Source organism: Lipotes vexillifer, unplaced genomic scaffold, assembly GCF_000442215.2.
Source record: "Lipotes vexillifer unplaced genomic scaffold, Lipotes_vexillifer_v1.1 scaffold603, whole genome shotgun sequence".
Lineage (NCBI taxonomy): Eukaryota > Metazoa > Chordata > Mammalia > Artiodactyla > Lipotidae > Lipotes > Lipotes vexillifer.
Window position 1 is genome coordinate 306,156 of NW_006770698.1, and position 21,130 is coordinate 327,285.

Consider the following 21,130-nt stretch of genomic DNA (forward strand, 5'->3'; position numbering starts at 1 on the left):
TCCGCACACAGAAATGAAGACCCAATTCAGCCAAAAATAAATAAATAAATTAATTAATTAAAAAAAATAATTTGTGATGATAGAAATAATGATTGATTATGGAAGTGATATATATATTTCACAAATTCAGTGATAGAATTTTTTCTGTATATGAATTTAAAAAGTACTATATTGAGGCTGCTTTGTTTTCAGTGAGAGTGATTATAATTACTGATTCAGTGGATAGTTAACCTTGTACCAGGATAATGGATATAATGCTTCCATTTTCTATAAGATGGGCAGATATTTCAAAACAGCTGTTGTGATGAATGTAGGGAGGGTGAGACCATGTGGAAAGAATTTCTTATTTAGGCATGTCCCAGTACCTTATAATGATGTAAGTATAGAGGTTTAGAGACTGGTCAAAAAAATCTACCCCTTCTTCCAATTTTGAATAGTGTACAGTTTTTAGGTAGGCTAAGTAGTAACCTGAATGACAAGTCACTATGTAATTTACAGGGGACAAAAGGAATTTCTTTCAGATGTTGTTTTTAATGCAAATTGGCCAGAACATTTTTTTTTTCATGTTGTAATGTGTTTAAGAGTGTTAAAATACTATTTTCTTTGTAACACTACATAATTTACATTGTTTATTTTTTTGCGTTTCTCTCAAGAGCATAAGATTTTGACTATATATAGTTGTCCAGACCCATCAATTTGATCTAAAATCTACTAACGTAGATTTTATACATAACATAGATTTTTTTATAGTTTAACATAAGCTTACATCATTCTAGGAATGTATTTTCCTTCTCAAGCAGGCTTGGGCAAGGAAATACATAGAAATGAATGTAATTAAGGAAATAATTTAAAATCCATGAGTAGATACAAAATAACTGGCTTAGAAGTAATTCAATAAATTAGTGTCACATATATGAAAATTGCTTACATTTAACTTCTAGAAAATAAATACATTCAAACTACCTTGTTTGTAGATATAGCTTTTCTATTGTCTCAAAAATTCATGTCATTAAGCTGTAGATTCTCTTTTTTAATTTATGAAATTAAAAAGAAAAATATAACATGAAGTTATTTCAGAACTCATGCAAAGTACCATGTGTTTATTTCTAGAAAAATTGATGTTCTGAAAGCAACTGCAGAGCAAATTTCTTCTCAAACTGGAAATAAGGTACATTAAAAACAGTTACTTAGATCAGATTTGGGAATTATAGCATGCTTAAGTAATTTACTCATGCTCATGGGTTAGGAAGTCTGAAAAAATGTAGGGTTTTTTTCTCTTTGTTATTTTACAGGTTCATGCAATTCAGTGTGATGTGAGGGATCCTGGTATGGTGCAAAGCACTGTGTCAGAGCTGATCAAAGTTGTAGGACATCCTGATGTAAGTGTAATGGTGATGAGGCGAAAGTATGAGGCCTTTGATGTTGATATCACCTGCCAAGATGTATTAAGGAAATAAAATATTGATGTGAGCAAATGCTGTGTTAAGAAGCATCTATTTTCCATTGCTAGCAGAAAGCTAGCTCTGTTAAATCAGGGAATAGATTAGGTGGACTGCTACACCATTTCCTTTCAGGAGTACTTAAAAAATACATTTACAATCATATAGAACAAACTTGATTTCACTTTATTTAATAAGATTATGAAATAAGAGCAGTTATCCAAGAGCACAATATCTAGTTTAAATGATTCATGCTCTTTGCTTTTTTTAAATAACTTGATTATCTCTGTCAGTGGAGGAGAATAATACAAACAAGGAAACCTACAAAAAAACCTCCAGATTTCTTCTTGTAAGACCTGAGAGATGCATGGGTATTTTCCTTTTGTTTGGTTCACATATTGGAAATAAACCATTTCTTCCAGTAGTCTCAAAGAGAGCACTTTTCTATGTTAAAGATATTTTCAGACAGACCGATAATGTATTATATTAGTGGTGGAATAATAATATTCCACCGATAATAAGTGGAATCTTTATTGATATTGAAGAAGCAGGTCCTCAACCAAGAATTTCATTAGCTAAATTAAGCCAAAATGATACCAGAAATTAAAGGCATTTTAATTAAGATTTCTTGAAATAAAGTATAGTCACGTGGTAGATATGCTTAATCTATATTTATATTTTTAATAATAGACTCTACCTTAATTTTGAGTTGGGGATTAGAACTATAATTTGGTAAATAATAAGGAAATTTTCACAGGCTCAAAAAACGTAAAACTGAACCAAATCTCATGGTAGTTTTTCATAGCAGACTGTGAACTTTAGCTTTATTATATTATTTGGATTTATAAGCTTCAAAAATAAAAGCCCTTTAGGGAAAATATTCTTCCTCATCTAAGTTTCTGTAACTTGTCTTAATCATTTATTAGATTGTGATAAACAATGCAGCAGGGAATTTTATTTCTCCCACTGAAAGACTGTCTCCTAATGCTTGGAAGACCATAACTGACATAGTTCTAAATGGCACAGCCTTTGTGACACTAGAAATTGGAAAGCAACTAATCAAAGCACAGAAAGGTATGTATATTTATTCTTTACATGTTTATTAGATCTCTACTTGTGCAGGTTCTGTGCTAAGCCCTGGGATACGTAAAAACGTCAATGACAGTGTCTATTCTTATACAACTCATAAGCTAGTGGGGAAGAAAGATACTTAAATAGTTACCATATACACTTAAATAGTTACCATATGCTGTGATCTAAGCTATATTAAATGTTATGTTTCAAGTGCATTGGAAATCCAGAGAAAGAAAGAAATAACTTTCCTTAGGGATGATTATCATTGTTGAGGAACAGAATGCAATTTTAGCTGAATTTTCAAAGATCTAGACATGGAGAAGGGGGAAGGAAAGGAAATGTAAATGTCCATGGGAAGAAGCTTGGTGTGGGAATAGCAGAAGGGTTTAGGGGCTGGTTACAGATGGGGAGGGAGATCAGTGGGAGATGATTATGGGAGGTGGGTTGGGTGTAATTGGAAAAGTTCCCAATACCAAAATGGGGAATTTGATGTTAATTTTGAGGAAATGGGGATTTCCTTATGGCTTTTTCTTGAAGGTGTCTCATAAAGAATGTGACTTGATTAGAAAGGTTACTGGGAACAATGTAGGGGCTAGAAAAGATTAGAGAGATCATTTAGGAGGGTCTTATTTTCCTTTTGTTAGGATAGATGGCATGGAGGATAAATTAGGAGATATTTAGAAGATAAGATCAATAGGCCTTACTGATTAGGTGAGAGAGTTTTTAGCTGGGGTGGATAGTTTAGATGATGATGACATCAATGAGGAAACTGGAAGGAGAGTAGATTGAGAATATACTAGAACATTTTTGTTTAGTACTGTAGGAACAGACTTCTTTAGAAAAGTTCATACAATATAAATAGTGAATATATTTGTAATGTATTTATGTGGCTATGTACATATATGTCTAGAACCAGTGTACATTTATTCATTTAACAGAAACTTACTGATGACTTTTGTGTACCAGGCCCTGTGCTGCATGCCCACATGACAGGTGACTAAGACACTGTCCCTGAGCAGGTTGTGGTTGGGACTTGAAGGATGGGGGTATTTTCTCAGAGAGGTTGGAGAGTATTCTGAACCTGGACAAGGAGGAAGAATCCTTGTGTTCCTTGAAGGATGTCCTCTGGGGTTTGAGGGGAATGGCGTGGAGCTGACCAGTTTCCTTCTGTTGGTTCAAAGCCTTTGCCTCATTAGGTTCAATTTCTTCTTCTTTACAGTGTGGATAATTCTCAAATCAGCTTGAGAAAGGATGTAGGAACAGACAGAAGGTTGCTAGAGAGGCATTAGCTTTTTTTCTACGCATGTGCTAATAACTTCCATCTTTTCTCCATGCACTCATTAAAATTGAAACCCCAGGTCACCATTCCCATTACAACAAAGTGGATATGATTGAAATTTGGAATTTACATAATTTTTTTGATTTTTTTTAAAGGGGTGGATGATTGGGAAGGGAGACAGAAGTGTGGGCTGACTTCTCTCTCTTCTCTGTTCTAGGATCCTTCTATCTCTTCTCACTCTGCCTCTGTCTGATTTTCTCTCTCCATACCTCTTACTCATTTCTCTATTTGTTTCTCTCTGTGTGTCTGTCTGTCTCTCTCTTTCTCTCTCTCTGTCAGCTCTTCACTTTTGCTTCTGTTTCTTTCTTCGGTCTCTCATCACTTGGTGTTTCTCTGCCTTGTCTCTTTTATTTCATCCCCTGCCCATCTCTGTTACTCTTGATTTCTGTCTGACTCTCCCTTCTTTTCTCATTATTGCCATTCATTTTAACGTAGACTTTGATCTATTTTTATTCATCACATTGGTTAAAATTCTATGGGCTTCATTAAAAATACATTAGGTAAGGCTTCTTTAAAGATGGAGCCAGTTTTCATTCTTCCAAAATTCCTGTCGGTTATAGATGCTGTAACCTGACAGGGTTTTAAGGACTTGTATTAGTGAGCTGTGGAGAGTACAATGCACAGGGTCTTTTCTGGTATTGGAGCGATAGTCAAGGAACTCAGGTGCTAATGACCTCTGAGGTGTGTGTCAAAGTGGTAAATACGGAGTCAGTTCAGGGAGCAGGCAATCTGTAATAATCTGTGATCAGAAGTATGTTAGGTGGTCTGGTATCTAGGAAGGCAGTCAAGGTAAGATTTCTGGGAAGTCAGACTGGAAAATATAAGGGCACCAGCAACTAGAAGCCAGATGCTCACTTGCTGGGGACAGGAATTGGTGATGAGGTGCACTCAGAGAGGGGCTAGCAGATGACTGAAGATCAAGAGAACTGTGGCCTTAGCAGGGGCAGAGAAGCTAAAATTAGAGGGGCACTGTTAAAGTATGTTTCTAGGCAGCACTGATGCAAAACTAACAATTTTGAACAAATAAAAGGTTTAGGAAACTCCTAAAGACCTTAGCCCAATGTGCTCTTATAGCCACAAAGGTCAGTAGATACATGGCTGATCCTTTCTGGGGAGGATTTGAAATTATCATGCTGAGGTTCATTCATCACTAGGATGTCATGTATAAATGTAAAATTTTTAGTAAATAGTGTGGAAAACAGTACCTAATTTTATTAAAGAATTGAGAGAACTTGCAATGAGGAAAGACTAAAAGAATAATACAGAGTTTTATTAAGAGTCTAGTCATGAAGGACATGGATAGGATAAATATTGAATTTTTCCATCAAACCCTAGAGATCACTAGAAGCAAGAGATACCTCTTGAAACTCTTAAGAGGTTATTTTAACCTCTTAAAGTAGCATTATTATTTAAGTAGCATTAATAATACTTTATACCACAATAGTGCTTTGTAATTTACAAAGTATTTTCATATACCAGTATGGAATCAGTATGAAATGCAGGATTATTGTATGCTGAAATACAGATAGATTAAAGAAAGAGTAAATCAATGCATAATGTAGCTCTAATGTATGTATTATTTTCAGTTTGCTAAATGGGAAGAAACATTTATATATAGTGAAATCCACAGATTTTCTATATATAAATTGATACAGAATTTTGATTGTTTTATAAATTTATACACTTAGGTAACCATTATCAAACCAAGACATAGAACATTTCTATTGCCTCCAAATGTTCCCTCTTGCCAATTTTTACTTAATCCTCACTATGTTTTTAATCCATTTTTTATTGAGTTATTTCTCTTTATTATTTTAAAAATTCCAGATTTATTTTTTATTGAAGTAACATTGGCTTATAACATATATAAATGTTTCAAGTGTGCAGTATTTCTACTTCTACATACACTACAGTGTGTTTACCACTAAAGAATTAGTTTCCATCTATCACCATACAGTTGATCCCCTTTACCCATCCCTGCCCCTTCCCCTGGTAACCACTACTCCGTTCTCTGTATTTATGGGCTTGTTTCTGTTTGGTTTTTTCATTTATTTTGTTTGTGTGTGCATGTGTTTGTTTTTTATAGTCCGCATATGAGTGATATCATATGTATTTTTCTTTTTCCATCTGACTTATTTCACTTAGCATGATACCCTCAAGGTCCATCTGTGTTGTCACAAATGGGAAAATTTTATCTTTTTATGGCTGAGTAGTATTTCTTTGTGTGTGTATGTATATATCACATCTTTATCCATTCAACTGTTGATGGGCACTTAGCTATTTTAATATCTTGGCAATTGTAAATAATGCCATGATGAACACAGGGGTTCATATATCTTTTCAAATTAGTGTTTCTGTATTCTTTGGATAAATACCCAGAAGTGGGATAGCTGGAAAATATGGTAGTTCTATTCTTAATTTTTTCAGGACCCTCTATACTGTTTTCCATAGTGGCTACACCAGTGTATATTCCCACTAACAGTTTACTAGGGTTCCCTTTATTCTGTATCCTCACCAACATCTGTTATTTATGGTCTTTTTGATGATAGCCATTCTGACAGGTGTGAGGTGCTATCTCATTGTGGTTTTGATTTACATTTCCCTGATGATTTGCAATGTTGAGCATCTTTTCATGTGCCTGTTGGCCATCTATAAGTCTTCTTTGGAAAAATGTTTATTCAGCTCCTCTGCCCATTTTTTAAATGTTTTTTTTTTGTTGTTGTTGTTGTTGAGTTGTATGAGCTCTTTATATATTTTGGATGTTAACCTCTTATCGGATATATCATTTGCACGTATCTTCTTCCATTCAATAGGTTGTATTTTCATTTTGTTGATGGTTTCCTTTGCTGTGCAGAAGCTTTTTAGTTTGATGTAGTCCCATTTGTTTATTTTTGCTTTAGTTTCCCTTGCCTGAGGAGACATATCTAGAAAGATTGCTAAGACTGATGTTAAAGAGCTTACTGCCTATTTTCTTCTAGGAATTTTGTGGTTTCAGGTCTTAGATTCAATCTTTAATCTATTTTGAGTTGATTTTTATGTATGGTGTGAGATAGTGGTCTAGTTTCATTTTCTGTCAGTGGCTGTTCAGTTTTCCCAACACCAAGTACTGGAGAGATTATCCTTTCTCCATTGTATTTTCTTTGCTTTTTGTCATATATTAATTGTCTGTATATACATGGTATTATTTCTGGGCTCTACTTTCTTTTCCTTTGATCTGTGTATCTTTTTCTTTCATTACCATGCTGTTTTGATTACTATAGCTTTGTAATTTAGTTTGAAATCAGGGAGTGTGATAGCTCCAGCTTTGTTCTCTTTTCTCAGGAGTGTGTTGGCTATTTGCTGTATTTTGTGGTTCAATATAAATTTTAGAATTCTTTTGTTCTATTTTCGTGAAAAAAGTCCTTGGGAATTTGATAAGGATTGCATTGAATCTATAGATTGCTTTAGGTAATAAGGACATTTTAACAAAGTTAATTCTTCCAACCCATAAGCCCAGAATATCTTTTCACTTATTTGTGTCTTCAATTTCTTTCAACAATGTCTTATAGTTTTCAGTGTATGAGTCTTTTACCTCCTTGGTTAAATGTATTCCTAGGTATTTTATTCTTTTTTTTGTGATTGTAAATGGGATTGTTTTTTAAATTTGTCTTTCTGCTAGCTCACTGTTGGTGTATAGAAACACAGCCGATTTTTTGTATGTTGATTTTGTACCTTTCAACTTTACTGTATTTCTTTACTATTTCTAATACTATTTGGGGGAGTCTTTCGGGTTTTCTATATATGAAATCTTATCATTCACAAATAGTGACAATTTTTCTTCTTCCTTTCCAATTTAAATGCCTTTGATTTCTTTTTCTTGCCTAATTGCTCTGGCTGGGGCTTCCAATACTATGTTGAATAAGAGTGACAAGAGTGGATATTCTTTCCTTGTTCCTGATTTTAGAGTGATAGTTTTCTGTTTTTCCCCATTGAGTATGATGTTAGATGTGGGCTTGTCATGTATGGCCTTTATTATGTTGCAGTATGTTCCTTCTATACCAACTTTATTGAGAGTTTTATCATAAATGGGTGTTTAACCTTCTCAAATGCTTTTTCTTCTTCTCTTGAGATGATCATATGGTGTTTTAAAATTAACTTTATTGAAGTATAATTGATGTATGAAAAACCACACATATTTAATGTATACATTTGTTTATACCCATGAAACCACCATTCAATCAAGGTAATAAAACATATCCATCACCTCCATGAGGTTTCTCATGTCCTTCTGTGTGTGTGTGTGTGTTAAGAGCACTTATGTGAGAACTACTATCTTAATAAAAAATTTTAAGTGCACAATACAGTATTGCTAAATTTAGGCACGATTTTGTACCTGAAGAGATTTTGCAGATCTCTAGAACTTATTCACCTTGCATAACTGAAACTTTATAGTCATTGAACAACCCCCATTTCCCCTTCCCCCCAGGCCCTGGCAGCTACCATTCTACTTTCTTCTTCTATGAGGTTTACCTCTTTAGATACCTTATATAAGTGTAATCGTGCAATATTTGTCCTTCTGTGATGGGCTTATTTCACTTAGCATAATATCCTTCAGGTTCATCCATGTTGTTGCACATGACAATTTCTGTTAAGGCTTAATAATATTCCATTGTATGTGTATACCAAATTTTCTTTTTTTCTTTATCTGTCGATGGGCCTTTGGGTTGTTTCCATATATTTGCTATTGTGAATAATGCTGCAATGAACATGCGAGTGCAGATACCATTTCCAGGTCTTGATATCAGTTCTTTTGGATATATACCCAGAAGTGAGATTGCTGGATCATAAAGGTAGTTTTATTTTTAATTTTTTGAGGAGCCTCCATACTGTTTTCCATAGTGGTTGCACCATTTCACATTTACACAGTGGTTGCACATTCACCAGTAACAGTGTACAAGGTTTCCATTTTCTCCATATCCTTGCCAACATGTATCTTTTTTTTTTTTCAAATAATATCTGTCCTAACAGGTATGAGGTGATATCTCATTGTGGTTTTGATTTGCATTTCCCTGATGATTAGTGAAGTGGAGCACCTTTTCATGTACCTGCTGGCCATCTGTATATCTTCTTTAGAGAGATGTCTATTCAAGTATTTTACCTATTTTTTAATCTGACTGTTTGTTTTTTGCTACTGAGGTGTTGGAGTTCCTTGTAGAATTTGGATATTAACCTCTTACCAGTTATGTAATTTGCAAATATTTTCTCCCATGCTATAGGTTGCCTTTTTATTCTGTTGATTGTTTCCGTTGCTGTGCAGAAGCTTTTAGTTTGATGTAGTCCCACTTGTCTATTTTGGCTTTTGTTACCTGATTCCACATGCATCCTTGAAAAAAGAACAAAAATTTTATTCTTCTGTGTAACACCATATCATTATTTTACCTAAGAAAACTAATAATTCCACAATGTTTTATTATCCAGTTCATATTCACATTTCACCAAATGTCTCCACAAAATATCTTTTTTTAATTGAAGTATAGTTGATATATAATATTATATTTTACAGATGTGTAATATAGAGATTTACAAGTTTTAAAAGTTATATTCCATTATAGTTATTATAAAATATTGTCTATATTCCCTGTGTTGTACAGTATATCCTTATAGCTTATTTTATACATAATAGTTTGGACCTCTTAATTGTCTCCCCTAAATTGCCCATCCCTGCCCCCGTCTCCCCACTGGTAACCAATAGTTTGTTCTCTATATCTGTGAGTCTGTTTCTTTCTTGTTATATTCACTAGTTTGTTGTATTTTTTAGATTTCACATGTAAGTGATAACATACAGTATTTGTCTTTCTCTGACTTATTTCATTCAGCATGATACCCTCCGAGTCTATCCATCTTGTTACAAATGGCAAATTTCATTCTTTTTTTATGGCTGAATAGTGTTCCATATATATACATATATATATATATAAATATATATATATGTTCCATATGTATTTTACATGTATATATAAAACATCTTTTTTTTTATTGGAGTATAATTGCTTTACAATATTGTGTTAGTTTCTGCTGTACAATGAAGTGAATCAGCTACATGTATACCTATATCCCCTCTCTCTTGGACCTCCCTCCCACCCCCCATCCCACCCATCTAGGTCATCACAGAGCACTGAGCTGAGTTCCCTGTGCTTTATAGCAGGTTCCCACTAGCTATCTATTTTACATGTGGTGGTGTATGTATGTGAATCCTAATCTCCCAATTCGTCCCACCCTCCCCTTCCCCCCACTGTGTCCACATGTCTATTATCTACATCTCTGTCTCTATTCCTGCCCTGGAAGTAGGTTCATCTGTAACATTTTTCAAGATTCCACAATATATGTTAATATACGATATTTGCTTTTCTCTTTCTGACTTACTTCACTCTGTATGACAGACTCTACATCCATCCACATCTCTACAAATGACCCAATTTCGTTCCTTTTTATGGCTGAGTAATACTCCATCATACATATGTACCACATCTTCTTTATCCATTCATCTCTTGTTGGAGATTTAGATTGTTTTCATGTCCTGGCTATTGTAAATAGTGCTGCCATGAACATGGGGTACATCTGTCCTTTTGAATTATGGTTTTCTCAGAGTATGTGCCCAGTAATGGGATTGCTGGGTCATACGGTGGTTCTACTTTTAGTTTTTTTTTTTTTGTGGTACACGGGCCTCTCACTGTTGTGGCCTTTCCTGTTGCGGAGCACAGGCTCCGGACGTGCAGGCTCAGCGGCCATGGCTCACGGGCCCAGCCATTCCGTGGCATGTGGGATCTTCCCCGACCGGGGCACGAACCTGTGTCCACTGCATCGGCAGGCGGACTCTCAACCACTGCGCCACCAGGGAAGCCCTCTACTTTTAGTTTTTTAAGAAACCTCTGTACTGTTCTCCACAGTGGCTGTATCAGTTTACATTTCGAGTGCAAGAGGGTTCCCTTTTCTCCACACCCTCTCCAGCATTTATTGTTTGTATATTTTTTCACGGTGGCCATTCTGACTGGTGTGAGGTGATACCTCACTGTAGTGTATTTTTTTTTTTTTTTTTTTTTTGTGTTGTGTTCACTGCTGTGGCCTCTCCCGTTGCAGAGCACAGGCTCCGGACGCACAGGCTCAGCGGCCATGGCTCACGGGCCCAGCCACTCCACGGCATGTGGGATCTTTCTGGACCGGGGCACGGACCCGCGTCCCCTGCATCAGCAGGCGGACTCTCAACCACTGCGCCACCAGGGAAGCCCTCTCACTGTAGTTTTGATTTGCATTTCTCTAATAATCAGTGATGTTGACCATCCTTTCATATGTCCCTTGACCATCTGTATGTCTTCTTTGGAGAGATGAAATTTAGGTCTTCCACCCATTTTTTTGATTGGCTTGTTTGTTTTTTTATATTGAGCTCCATGAGCTGTTTGTATATTTTGGAGATTAATCCTTTGTCCACTGCTTCGTTTGCAAATATTTTCTCCCATTCTGAGGGTTGTCTTTTCGTCTTGTTTATGGTTTCCTTTGCTGTGCAAAAGCTTTTAAGTTTAATTAGGTCCCCATTGTTTATTTTTGTTTTTATATTCATTCATTACTCTAGGAGGTGGGTCATAAAAGATCTTGCTGTGGTTTATGTCAAAGAGTGTTTTTCCTATGTTTTCCTCTCAGAGTTTTATAGTGTCCAGTCTTACATTTAGGTCTTTACTCCATTTTGAGTTTATTTTTGTGTATGGTGTTAGGGAGTGTTCAAATTTCATTCTTTTACATGTACCTGTGCAGTTTTCCCAGCACCACTTATTGAAGAGGCTGTCTTTTCTCCATTGTATATTCTTGCCTCCTTTGTCATAGATTAGGTGACCATAGGTGAGTGGGTTTATCTCTGGGCTTTTTATCCTGTACCATTGATCTATATTTTTTGTTTTTGTGCCAGTACTATTCTGTCTTGATTACTATAGCTTTGTAGTAGAGTTTGAAGTCAGGGAGCCTGATTCCTCCAGCTCTGTTTTTCTTTCTCAAGATTGCTTTGGCTATTCGGGGTCTTTTGTGTTTGCATATAAATTGTAAAATTTTTTGTTCTAATTCTGTGACGAATGCTATTGGTAATTTGATAAGGATTGCATTGAATCTGTAGATTGCTTTGGGTAGTATAGTCATTTTCACAATATTGGTCTTCCAATCCAAGAACATGTTCTGTCTCTCCATCTGTATGTGTCATCTTTGATTTCTTTCATCAGTGTTTTATAGTCTTCTGAGTACAGGTCTTTTGCCTCCTTTGGTTTATTCCTAGGTATTGTATTAGTTTTGTTGTGATGATAAATGGGATTGTTTCCTTAATTTCTCTTTCTGATCTTTCATTATTAGTGTATAGGAATGCCAAGAGATTTCTGTGAATTAATTTTGTATCCTGCAACTTTACCAAATTCATTGATTGGCTCTAGTAGTTTTCTGGTGGCTTCTGCAGGATTTTCTATGTGTAGTATCATGTCATCTGCAGTGACAGTTTTACTTCTTCTCTTCCAATTTGGAGTCCTTTTATTTCTTTTTCTTCTCTGATTGCCATGGCTAGGACTTCCAAAACTGTGTTGAATAAGAGTGGTAAGAGTGGACATCCTTGTCCTGTTCCTGATCTTAGAGGAAATGCTTTTAGTTTTTCACCATTGAGAATGATGTTTCCTGTGGGTTTGTCATATATGGCCATTATTATGTTGAGGTAGGTTCCCTGTCTGCCCACTTTCTGGAGAGTTTTTTTTTTTTATCATAAATGCGTGTTGAATTTTGTCAAAAGCTTTTTCTGCATCTATTGAGATGATCGTATGGCTTTTATTCTGTAGTTTGTTAATATGGTGTATCCCATTGATTGATTTGCATATATCGAAGAATCTTTGCATTTCTCGGATAAATCCCACTTGCTCATGGTATATGATCTTTTTAATGTGTTGTTGGATTCTGTTTGCTAGTAATTCATTGAGGATTTTTGTATCTATGTTCATCAGTGATATTGGTCTGTAATTTTCTTTTTTTGTGATATCTTTTGTCTGGTTTTAATATCAGGGTGATGGTGGCCTGGTAGAATGAACTTGGGAGTGTTCCTCGCTCTGCAGTTTTTTGGAAGAGTTTGAGAAGGATGGGTGTTAGCCTTTCTCTAATTGTTTGATGGAATTTGCCTGTGAAGCCATCTGGTCCTGGCCTTTTGTTTGTTGGAAGATTTTAAATTACAGTTTCAATTTCATTACTTGTGATTGTTCCTTTTATATTTTCTAATTCTTCCTGGTTCAGTCTTGGAAAGTTGTACCTTTCCACGAATTTGACCATTCCTTCCAGGTTGTCCATTTATTGGCATATAGTTGCTTGTAGTAGTTTCTTATGATCCTTTGTAGTTCTGCAGTTTCAATTGTAATTTCTCCTTTTTTATTTCTGTTTTATTGATTTGAGTCCTCTCCCTTTTTTTCTTCATGAGTCTGGCTAAAGGTTTATCAATTTTGTTTATCTTCTCCAAGAATCAACTATTAGTTTTAGTGATCTTTGGTATTGTTTTCTTCATTTCTATTTCATTTATTTCTGCTCTGATCTTTATGATTTCTTTCCTTCTACTGACTTCGGGTTTTCTTTGTCCTTCTTTCTCTAGTTGCTTTAGGTGTATGGTTACGTTGTTTTTTTTTATTTTTTTCTTGTTCCTTGAGGTGAGATTGTATTGCTATAAATTCCCCTTTTAGTACTGCTTTTGCTGCATCCCATAGGTTTTGGATCATTGTGTTTTTGTTGTCATTTTTTTCTATGTATTTTTTTTGTTTTCTTTTGATTTCTTCAGTGATCTCTTGGTTATTTAGCAATGCACTGTTTAGCCTCCATGTGTTTGTGTTTTTTCCATTTTTTTCCTTGTAATTCATTTACGATCTCATAGCATTGTGGTTGGAAAAGATGCTTGATACGATTTCAGTTTCCTTAAATTTTCCAGGCTTGATTCCTGACCCAAGATGTTATCTGTCCTGGAGAATGTTTTGTGTGCACCTGAGGAGAAAGTGTATTCTTCCATTTTTGGGTGGAATGTCCTATAAATATCCATTAAATCTATCTGGTCTATAGTGTCACTTAAAGCTTTTGTTTCTTTATTAATTTTCTGTCTGGATGATGTGTCCATTGGTGTAAGTGGGGTGTTAAAAGTCCCCCACTAGTGTGTTACATCAATTTCTGGCTGTTAGCATTTGCCTTACGTGTTGAAGTGCTCCTATGTTGGGTGCATATATATTTATAATTGTTATATCTTCTTCTTGGATTGATCCCATGACCATTATGTAGTGTCCTTCCTTATCTCTTGTAACAGTCTTTATATTTTATCTGATATGAGTATTGCCACTCCAGCTTTCTTTTAATTTCCATTTGTGTGGAATATCTTTCTATCCCCTCACTTTCAGTCTGTATGTGTCCCTAGGTCTGAAGTGGGTCTCTTGTAGACAGCATACATATAGGTCTTGCTTTTGTATCCATTCAGCTAGTGTATGTCTTTTGGTCAGAGTATTTAATCTATTTACATTTAAGGTAATTATCAATATGTATGTTCCCATTACCATTTTCTTAATTGTTTTGAGTTTGTTCTTGTTGGTCTTTTTCTTTTTTTGTGTTTCCTGCCTACAGAAGTTTCTTTAGCCTTTTTTGTAAAGTTGGTTTTGTGGTGCTGAATTCTCTTAACTTTTGCTTATTTGTAAAGCTTTTGATTTCTCTGTTGAATCTGAATGAGATCCCTGCTGGGTAGAGTAATACTGATGTAGGTTTTTTCATCAAGTATATCCTGCCACTCCCTTCTGGCTTGCAGAGTTTCTGCTGAAATATCAGCTGATAACCTTATGGGGTTTCTGTTGTATGTTATTTTTTGCTTTTCCCTTGCTGCTTTTAATATTTTTTTTAATTTAATTTTTGTTATTTTGATTAATATGTGTCTTGGTGTGTTTTTCCTTGGGTTTATCCTGTATAGAACTCTCTGCTCCTCCTGGACTCAGATGGCTATTTCCTTTCCCATGTTAGGGAAGTTTTTAATTCTCTTTGAATATTTTCTCAAACCCTTTCTCTTCCTCTTCTGGGACCCCTATAATTTGAATGTTGTGTTTAGTGTTGTCCAGAGGTCTCTGAGACTATCCTCAATTCTTTTCATTCTTTGTTCTTTATTCTGCCTCTCGGCAGTTATTTTCACCATTTTATCTTGCAGCTCACTTATTCATTCTTCTGTCTCAGTTATTCTGCTATTGATTCCTTCTAGTGTAGTTTTCATTTTATTTATTTTGCTGTACATCACTGTTTGTTTGTTCCTTATTTCTTCCAGGTCCTTGTAAAACATTTCTTGTATTTTCTCTATCTGTGCCTCCCTTCTATTTCCAAGATTGTGGATTATCTTTACTATTATTATTCTGAATTACTTTTTAGGTAGGTTACATATTTCCTCTTCATTTATTTGGTCTTGCTCCTTCGTCTGTTACATATTTTTTTGTTGTCTTAATTTTTTGTTGGGTGGGAGTGTGTTCCTGTCTTAATGGTTGTTTGGCCTGATGCTTCCAGCACTGGAGGTTGCAGGCAGTTGGGTAGAGCCAGGTTTTGGTGCCGAGATGAGGACCTCTGGGAGACCTCACTCCAATTAATATTCACTGGGGTCTGAGGTTCTTTGTTAGTGCAGAGGTTCGGACTCAGCACTCCCTCCACAGGAGCTCAGTCCTGACCCCTGGCCCATGAACTGATTCTGCAAGTGATGTGGTGTGACAAGAAAAAAAAAAAAGAAGCAGAACAATGATAAGGAGTAAAAAAGAAAATAAAAATAGAAAACTAACAGGTATATTAGAAAAATTAAAAATATAAATGAAACAGCAACCAGAAGGTAAAACATAACCCCAGTAGCAAAAAAAAAAAAAAAAAAAAAGCAGGAAAAGACCTTGGCTGTGGGGGGTGGAGCTTAACTGGGGCGGGGTTAGCTGGGGGTGGGCTTTAGGCTGGGGCAGAGCCTGTGTTCAGGACCTATGCTGCTGGAAAAGGCCCTGGGGATTGGGGGCGGGGGTTAGGCTCAGCGGGGCTTGAGGGACCCTTGGGGTGCCTCCAGCCTTGGAGGGTGGAGTGCCAGGCCCAGCACCCCAGCAGTTTCAATGAGGCCAGAGTGGGCAGGGAAATGCTAGCTGTGTTCCCTCCGATTCTCCTATCCTGAGAGTCCCTCCCTGTTCATGTCTACTCTTCCTCCCCCATCTTCCACACCCACAGGACCCACATGGCTGGAGGGGGCCTCAGAGGGGAGAGATCCAGGCCCAGGACCCCAGCTGGCTCCCAGGGGCTTAAGTGGGTGGGGGAAATGCTAGCCTCCAACCCTGGGGGTCCCTCTCGGCTCACCTCTACTCTTCCTTCCCCCTCCCTCCCATGTTCCCATGACCCATGCCGGAGGGGGCCCTGGAGGGCAGAGGTCCAGGCCTTGGACCTCAGCAGGCTTCCCAGGGCCTGAGTGGGTGGGGGAAATGCTAGCCTCTGAACCCCTGTGGGTCTTCCCCATCCCCCCGGTCCCCATTGGTTCGCTTATGGTGAGTGGGTCTCTCCAGGAGTGGGAATCCCTCCCCTTCCCCAGCCACTTGTCAGGCGTGCCAGTCCCGTCCGGCCTCCACTTCTCCCTCCTCGTTCCCCACCACATCCCACCAGGTTGCTTGGGGGTTCCTCCCATCCGTTTGGGTTTTGAGGTTCCCCACCAGCATCTGGTAGGTGCCCTAGTTGTGAGGACATGTGAACTCTGTGTCCTCCTACTCTGCCATCTTGACTCCGCCCTGTTTATAGCACATCTTAATCCACTCATCTGTTGATGGATATTTAGGTTGCTTCTGTGTCTTGACAATTGTAGATAATACTACTTACAAATAAATGTAAGATGTTAGGGGAAAACCAGAATGAACTTTTTGGTCAACCCAGTACAATGAACATTACAGTGCATCTTTGCAAATTAGTGTTTTTTGGATGTATACCCAGGAGTGAAGTTGCTAGGTCATATGGTAGTTCTATTTTTATTTTTTTGAGAAACCTCTGTACTGTTTTCCACAGTGACTGTACCAATTTACATTCCCACCAACAATGTACAAGGGTTCCCTTTTCTCCACATCCTCGTCAATGTGTGTTATTTGTGTTCTTCTTCATGATGGCCATCCTGACGGGTGAGGTACCTCACATTAGTGATGTTGAGCATCTTTTCACAAGCCTGTTGGCTATCTGCATGTCCACTTTGGAAAAATGTCTATTCAGGTCTTCTGTCCATTTTTAAATCAGGTTCTTTGTTTTTTTGATGTTGAGTAGTATGGTCATTTTAACAATATTAATCATTCCAATCCAAGAACGTGGTATATCTTTCCATCTGTTTGTCTCATCTTCAGTTTCTTTCATTTGGGTCACAGTTTTCTGAGTACATGTCTTTTACTTCCTTAGATAGGTTTATTCCTAGGTATTTACTCTTTTTGATGTGCTGGTAAACAGGATTGTTTCCTTAGTTTCTCTTTCTGTACAGAGATGCAACAGATTTCTGTATATTAATTTTGTATCCTGCAACTTTACTGAATTCATTGATGAGTAATTTTTTGGTGTGTTCTTAGGATTTTCTATTTATCTTGTCATCTGCAAGCAGTGAGTGTTTTGCTTCTTCCTTTCCAATTTGGATTCCTTTTCTTTTTCTTCTCTGATTGCTGTGGCTAGGATTTCCAGTATTATGCTGAATAAAAGTGGCAAGAGTGGGCATCCTTGTCTTCTTCCTGACCTTAGAGGAAATGCTTTCAGTTTTTCACCATTGAGTATGATGTTAGTTGTGGGTTTGTCATATTGGGTCTTTATTATGCTGAGGTATGTTCCCTCTATGTCCACTTTCTGGAGATTTTTTTTTTTTTTATCATAAATGGATGTTGAATTTTGTCAAAAGCTTTTTCTGCACCTGATTGAAATGATCATGTTTTTTATCCTTCATTTTCTTAATATGGCATATTACATTGATTTGTGATCTTGAACCATCCTTGCATCCCTGGGATAAATTGCACTTGATCATGGTGTATGATCCTTTTAATGTATTGTTGTATTTGGTTTGCTGGTATTTTATTGAGGATTTTTGGATCTGTTTTCATCAGGAATACTGACCTGTAATTTTCTTATTTTTCTTTTAATTTTATTTATGTATTTATTTATTTTTGGCTGTGTTGGGTCTTCGTTGCTGTGCGCAGGCTTTCTCTAGTTGCGGTGAGCAGGGGCTACTCTTTGTTGCGGTGCACGGGCTTCTCATTGCGGTGGCTTCTCTTGTTGTAGAGCATGGGCCCTAGCCACACGGGCTTCAGTAGTTGTGACTCTCAGGCCCTAGAGCACAGCCTCAGTAGTTGTTGTGCATGAGCTTAGCTGCTCTGCAGCATGTGGGATCTTCCCAGATCAGGGCTCAAACCTGTGTCCCCTGCATTGGCAGGCGGTTTCTTAACCACTGCGCCACCAGGGATGCCCCTGTAATTTTCTTTTTTGTTGTTGTCAGGATGGTGATGGCTTCATAGAAATGAGTTAGGAAGTGTTCCCTCCTCTTCAAATTTTTGAAAGATTTTTAGAAGAATAGGTATTAATAGATATTAAATGTTTGGTAGAATTCACCTGTGAAGACATCTGGTCCTCTACTTTTGTTTTTTGGGAGGTTTTTGAATACTGTTTCAATCTCTGTACTAGTGATCCATCTACTCAGGTGTTCTGTTTCTTCATGATTCAGTCTTGGAAGGTTTTATGATTCTATGAATTTATCGGTTTCTTCTCAGCTGTCTGATTTGTTGGCATATAGCTGTTCATAATATGTTTTTATAATTCTCTGTATTTCTGTATGTCTCTTGTTATTTCTCCTCTTTGGTTGCTGATTTTATTTATTAGAGCCCTCTCTTTTTCTTGTGAGTCTAGCTAAAGCTTTGTCAATTTTGTTTGTCCTTTTGAAGAAACAGCTTTTAGTTTCATTGATATGTTCTTTTGTCTTTTTAGTCTCTATTTCATTTATTTCTGCTCTAATCTTTACTATATTCTTTCTTTTACAGACTTTGGGCTTTGTTCTTATCTTTCTAATTCCTTTAGGTGTAAGTTTATTTATTTGAGATTTTTCTTGTTTCTGTGTTAGGCCTGTATTAGCATAAACTTCCCTCTTAGTATTGCTTTTGCTGCATCCCATAAATTTTGGTATGTTGTGTTTTCATTTTCATTTGTCTTCAGGTAATTTTTGATTTCTCCTTTGGTTTCTTTATTGAACCAATAGTTGTTCAGTAGCATGTTGTTCATTCTGCACATATTCATGATTTTTCCAGCTTTCTTCTTGTAGTTGATTTCTAGTTTTACACCATTGTGGTTGAAAAAGATGCTTGATATGATTTCAAATTTCTTAAATTTTTTGAGACTTGTTTCGTGTCCCAACATATGGTCTATCCTTGAGAAAATTCCATGTGCACTTGAGAAGAATGTGTTTTCTGCTACATTTAGATGGAACATTCTTTACAAATCTATCAAATTCATATGGTATAATCTCACATTTAAGGCCACTGTTTCCTTGTTGACTTTCTGTCTGGATGATCTATCCATCAATGTAAGTGGAGTGTTAAAGTCCCCTACTATTATCGAGTTGCTGTCAATTTCTTCCTTTAGGTCTGTTAATAATTGTTTCATATATTTTGGTACTCCTGTGTTAGGTGCACATATATTAATCACTATGTCTTTTTGATAAATTGTCCTCTTAATCATTATATACTCTCCATTTTTGTCTCGTTACCTTTTCTATTTGATGTCTATTTTGTCTAAGTATAGCTATATCCACTTTCTACCAGCGTTGAGTAGATGTTCTGTGTGAATTGTTCCACTTGTACATGTGTTTTTGGTGTTCTTGTGGGAGGAGTAGAGCTTCAAATCCTATTCCTCTGCTATCTTCATTTGTTTGTTCCCAAACAAGATGGCGGAGCCATCTTGATCGCTCCTCTATACCCACTTCCTTTTGGCTACTATTTGCTTGCAGTATTATCATCTGTTGCTTCACTTTTAGCCTACATTTGTCTTTAGAGCTGAGATGAGTCTCCTGGAGGCAGCATATATTTGGGTCTTGTTTTTTAATTCATCTAATTCTGTGTCTTTTGATTAGTGAGTTCAATCCATTTATATTTAGGGTGATTATTGTTAAATGAGGACTGCCATTTTATCTCCTGTTTTCTGCTTGCTTTGTATCTCCATTGTTTCATTTTCTTTGTGTTTCTGTCTGCTGTTTTGGTTTGGTGGTTTTCTAGATATTTTACTCAGTTTCCTCTTTTTTATGTTTTGTGTCTCTGCTCTAGATTTATGTATTGTGGTTCCATGGGGTTTGTATAAAATGTCTCATAGAGAAAATTGTCCTTTTTCTGATGATAGCATCAGACCTTTATTTACCTATATGGGTTCCATCCCTTACGTCTTCACTTTTGTGTTTTTGTTGTCTCAACTTACCCCTTTTTATGTCACCAAATTGAAGTAGCTATATTTTTCTGCTTTTGTTCCCTTTTAACTTTTTTTAAAACTTTATTTATTTATTTATTTATTTATTTTTGGCTGCATTGGTTCTTTGTTGCTGCACGTGGGCTTTCTCTAGTTGCGGTGAGTGGGGGCTACTCTTTGTTGTGGTGTGCAGGCTTCTCATGTGGTGGCTTCTCTTGTTGTGGAGCACAGGTTCTAGGCATGCAGGCTTCAGAAGTTGTGGCTCACGGGCTTAGTTGCTCTGTGGCATGTGGGATCTTCCCAGACCAGGATTTGAACCTGTGTCCCCTGCATTGGCAGGTGGATTCTTAACCACTGCGCCACCATGGAAGTCCCCCTTTTAACTTTTATGCAATAATAAAGTGTTTGTAAGACCTGTTCTGTAAGTTTGTTTATGTACAACATGATTAATATAATTAACATGCTATATGTATGCTATATATGAAAGTTAAGAGAGTAAATCCTAAGTGTTCTCATCACAAGGGAAAAACTTTCTTTTATTTTGTATCTGTATGAGGTGATCATTGTTCACTAAACTTATTGTGGTAATCATTTCATGATGTATGTAAGATTGTTATGTTGTACACCTTAAACTTATATAGTGCTTGCTGTATGTCAACTTTATCTCAATAAAACTGAAAGAAAAAAACCTATTCTGATAAAGAGTTGCAATTTTCCAATTACGTCTTTTCTATTTAACATCTTACTCAACGTTTTGTGTACTTTTGCCTTTTTGTTTCTAGTAGAAGTGATGTTTTCAACATTTTTTGTAACGCTG

The 21,130-nt window shown here is 36.5% G+C and overlaps 1 protein-coding gene across 1 annotated transcript in view; it reads left to right on the forward strand.

Moving 5' to 3' along the window:
* DECR1 (2,4-dienoyl-CoA reductase 1) overlaps positions 1–21,130 on the forward strand; it is a 57,334-nt gene that overhangs the window by 10,764 nt on the left and 25,440 nt on the right. The window contains exons 3-5 of the mRNA XM_007446316.1: positions 1,111–1,168; positions 1,293–1,379; positions 2,366–2,513. Coding sequence (XP_007446378.1) covers positions 1,111–1,168; positions 1,293–1,379; positions 2,366–2,513 — 293 coding nt within the window. The remainder of the gene's footprint in view (positions 1–1,110; positions 1,169–1,292; positions 1,380–2,365; positions 2,514–21,130) is intronic.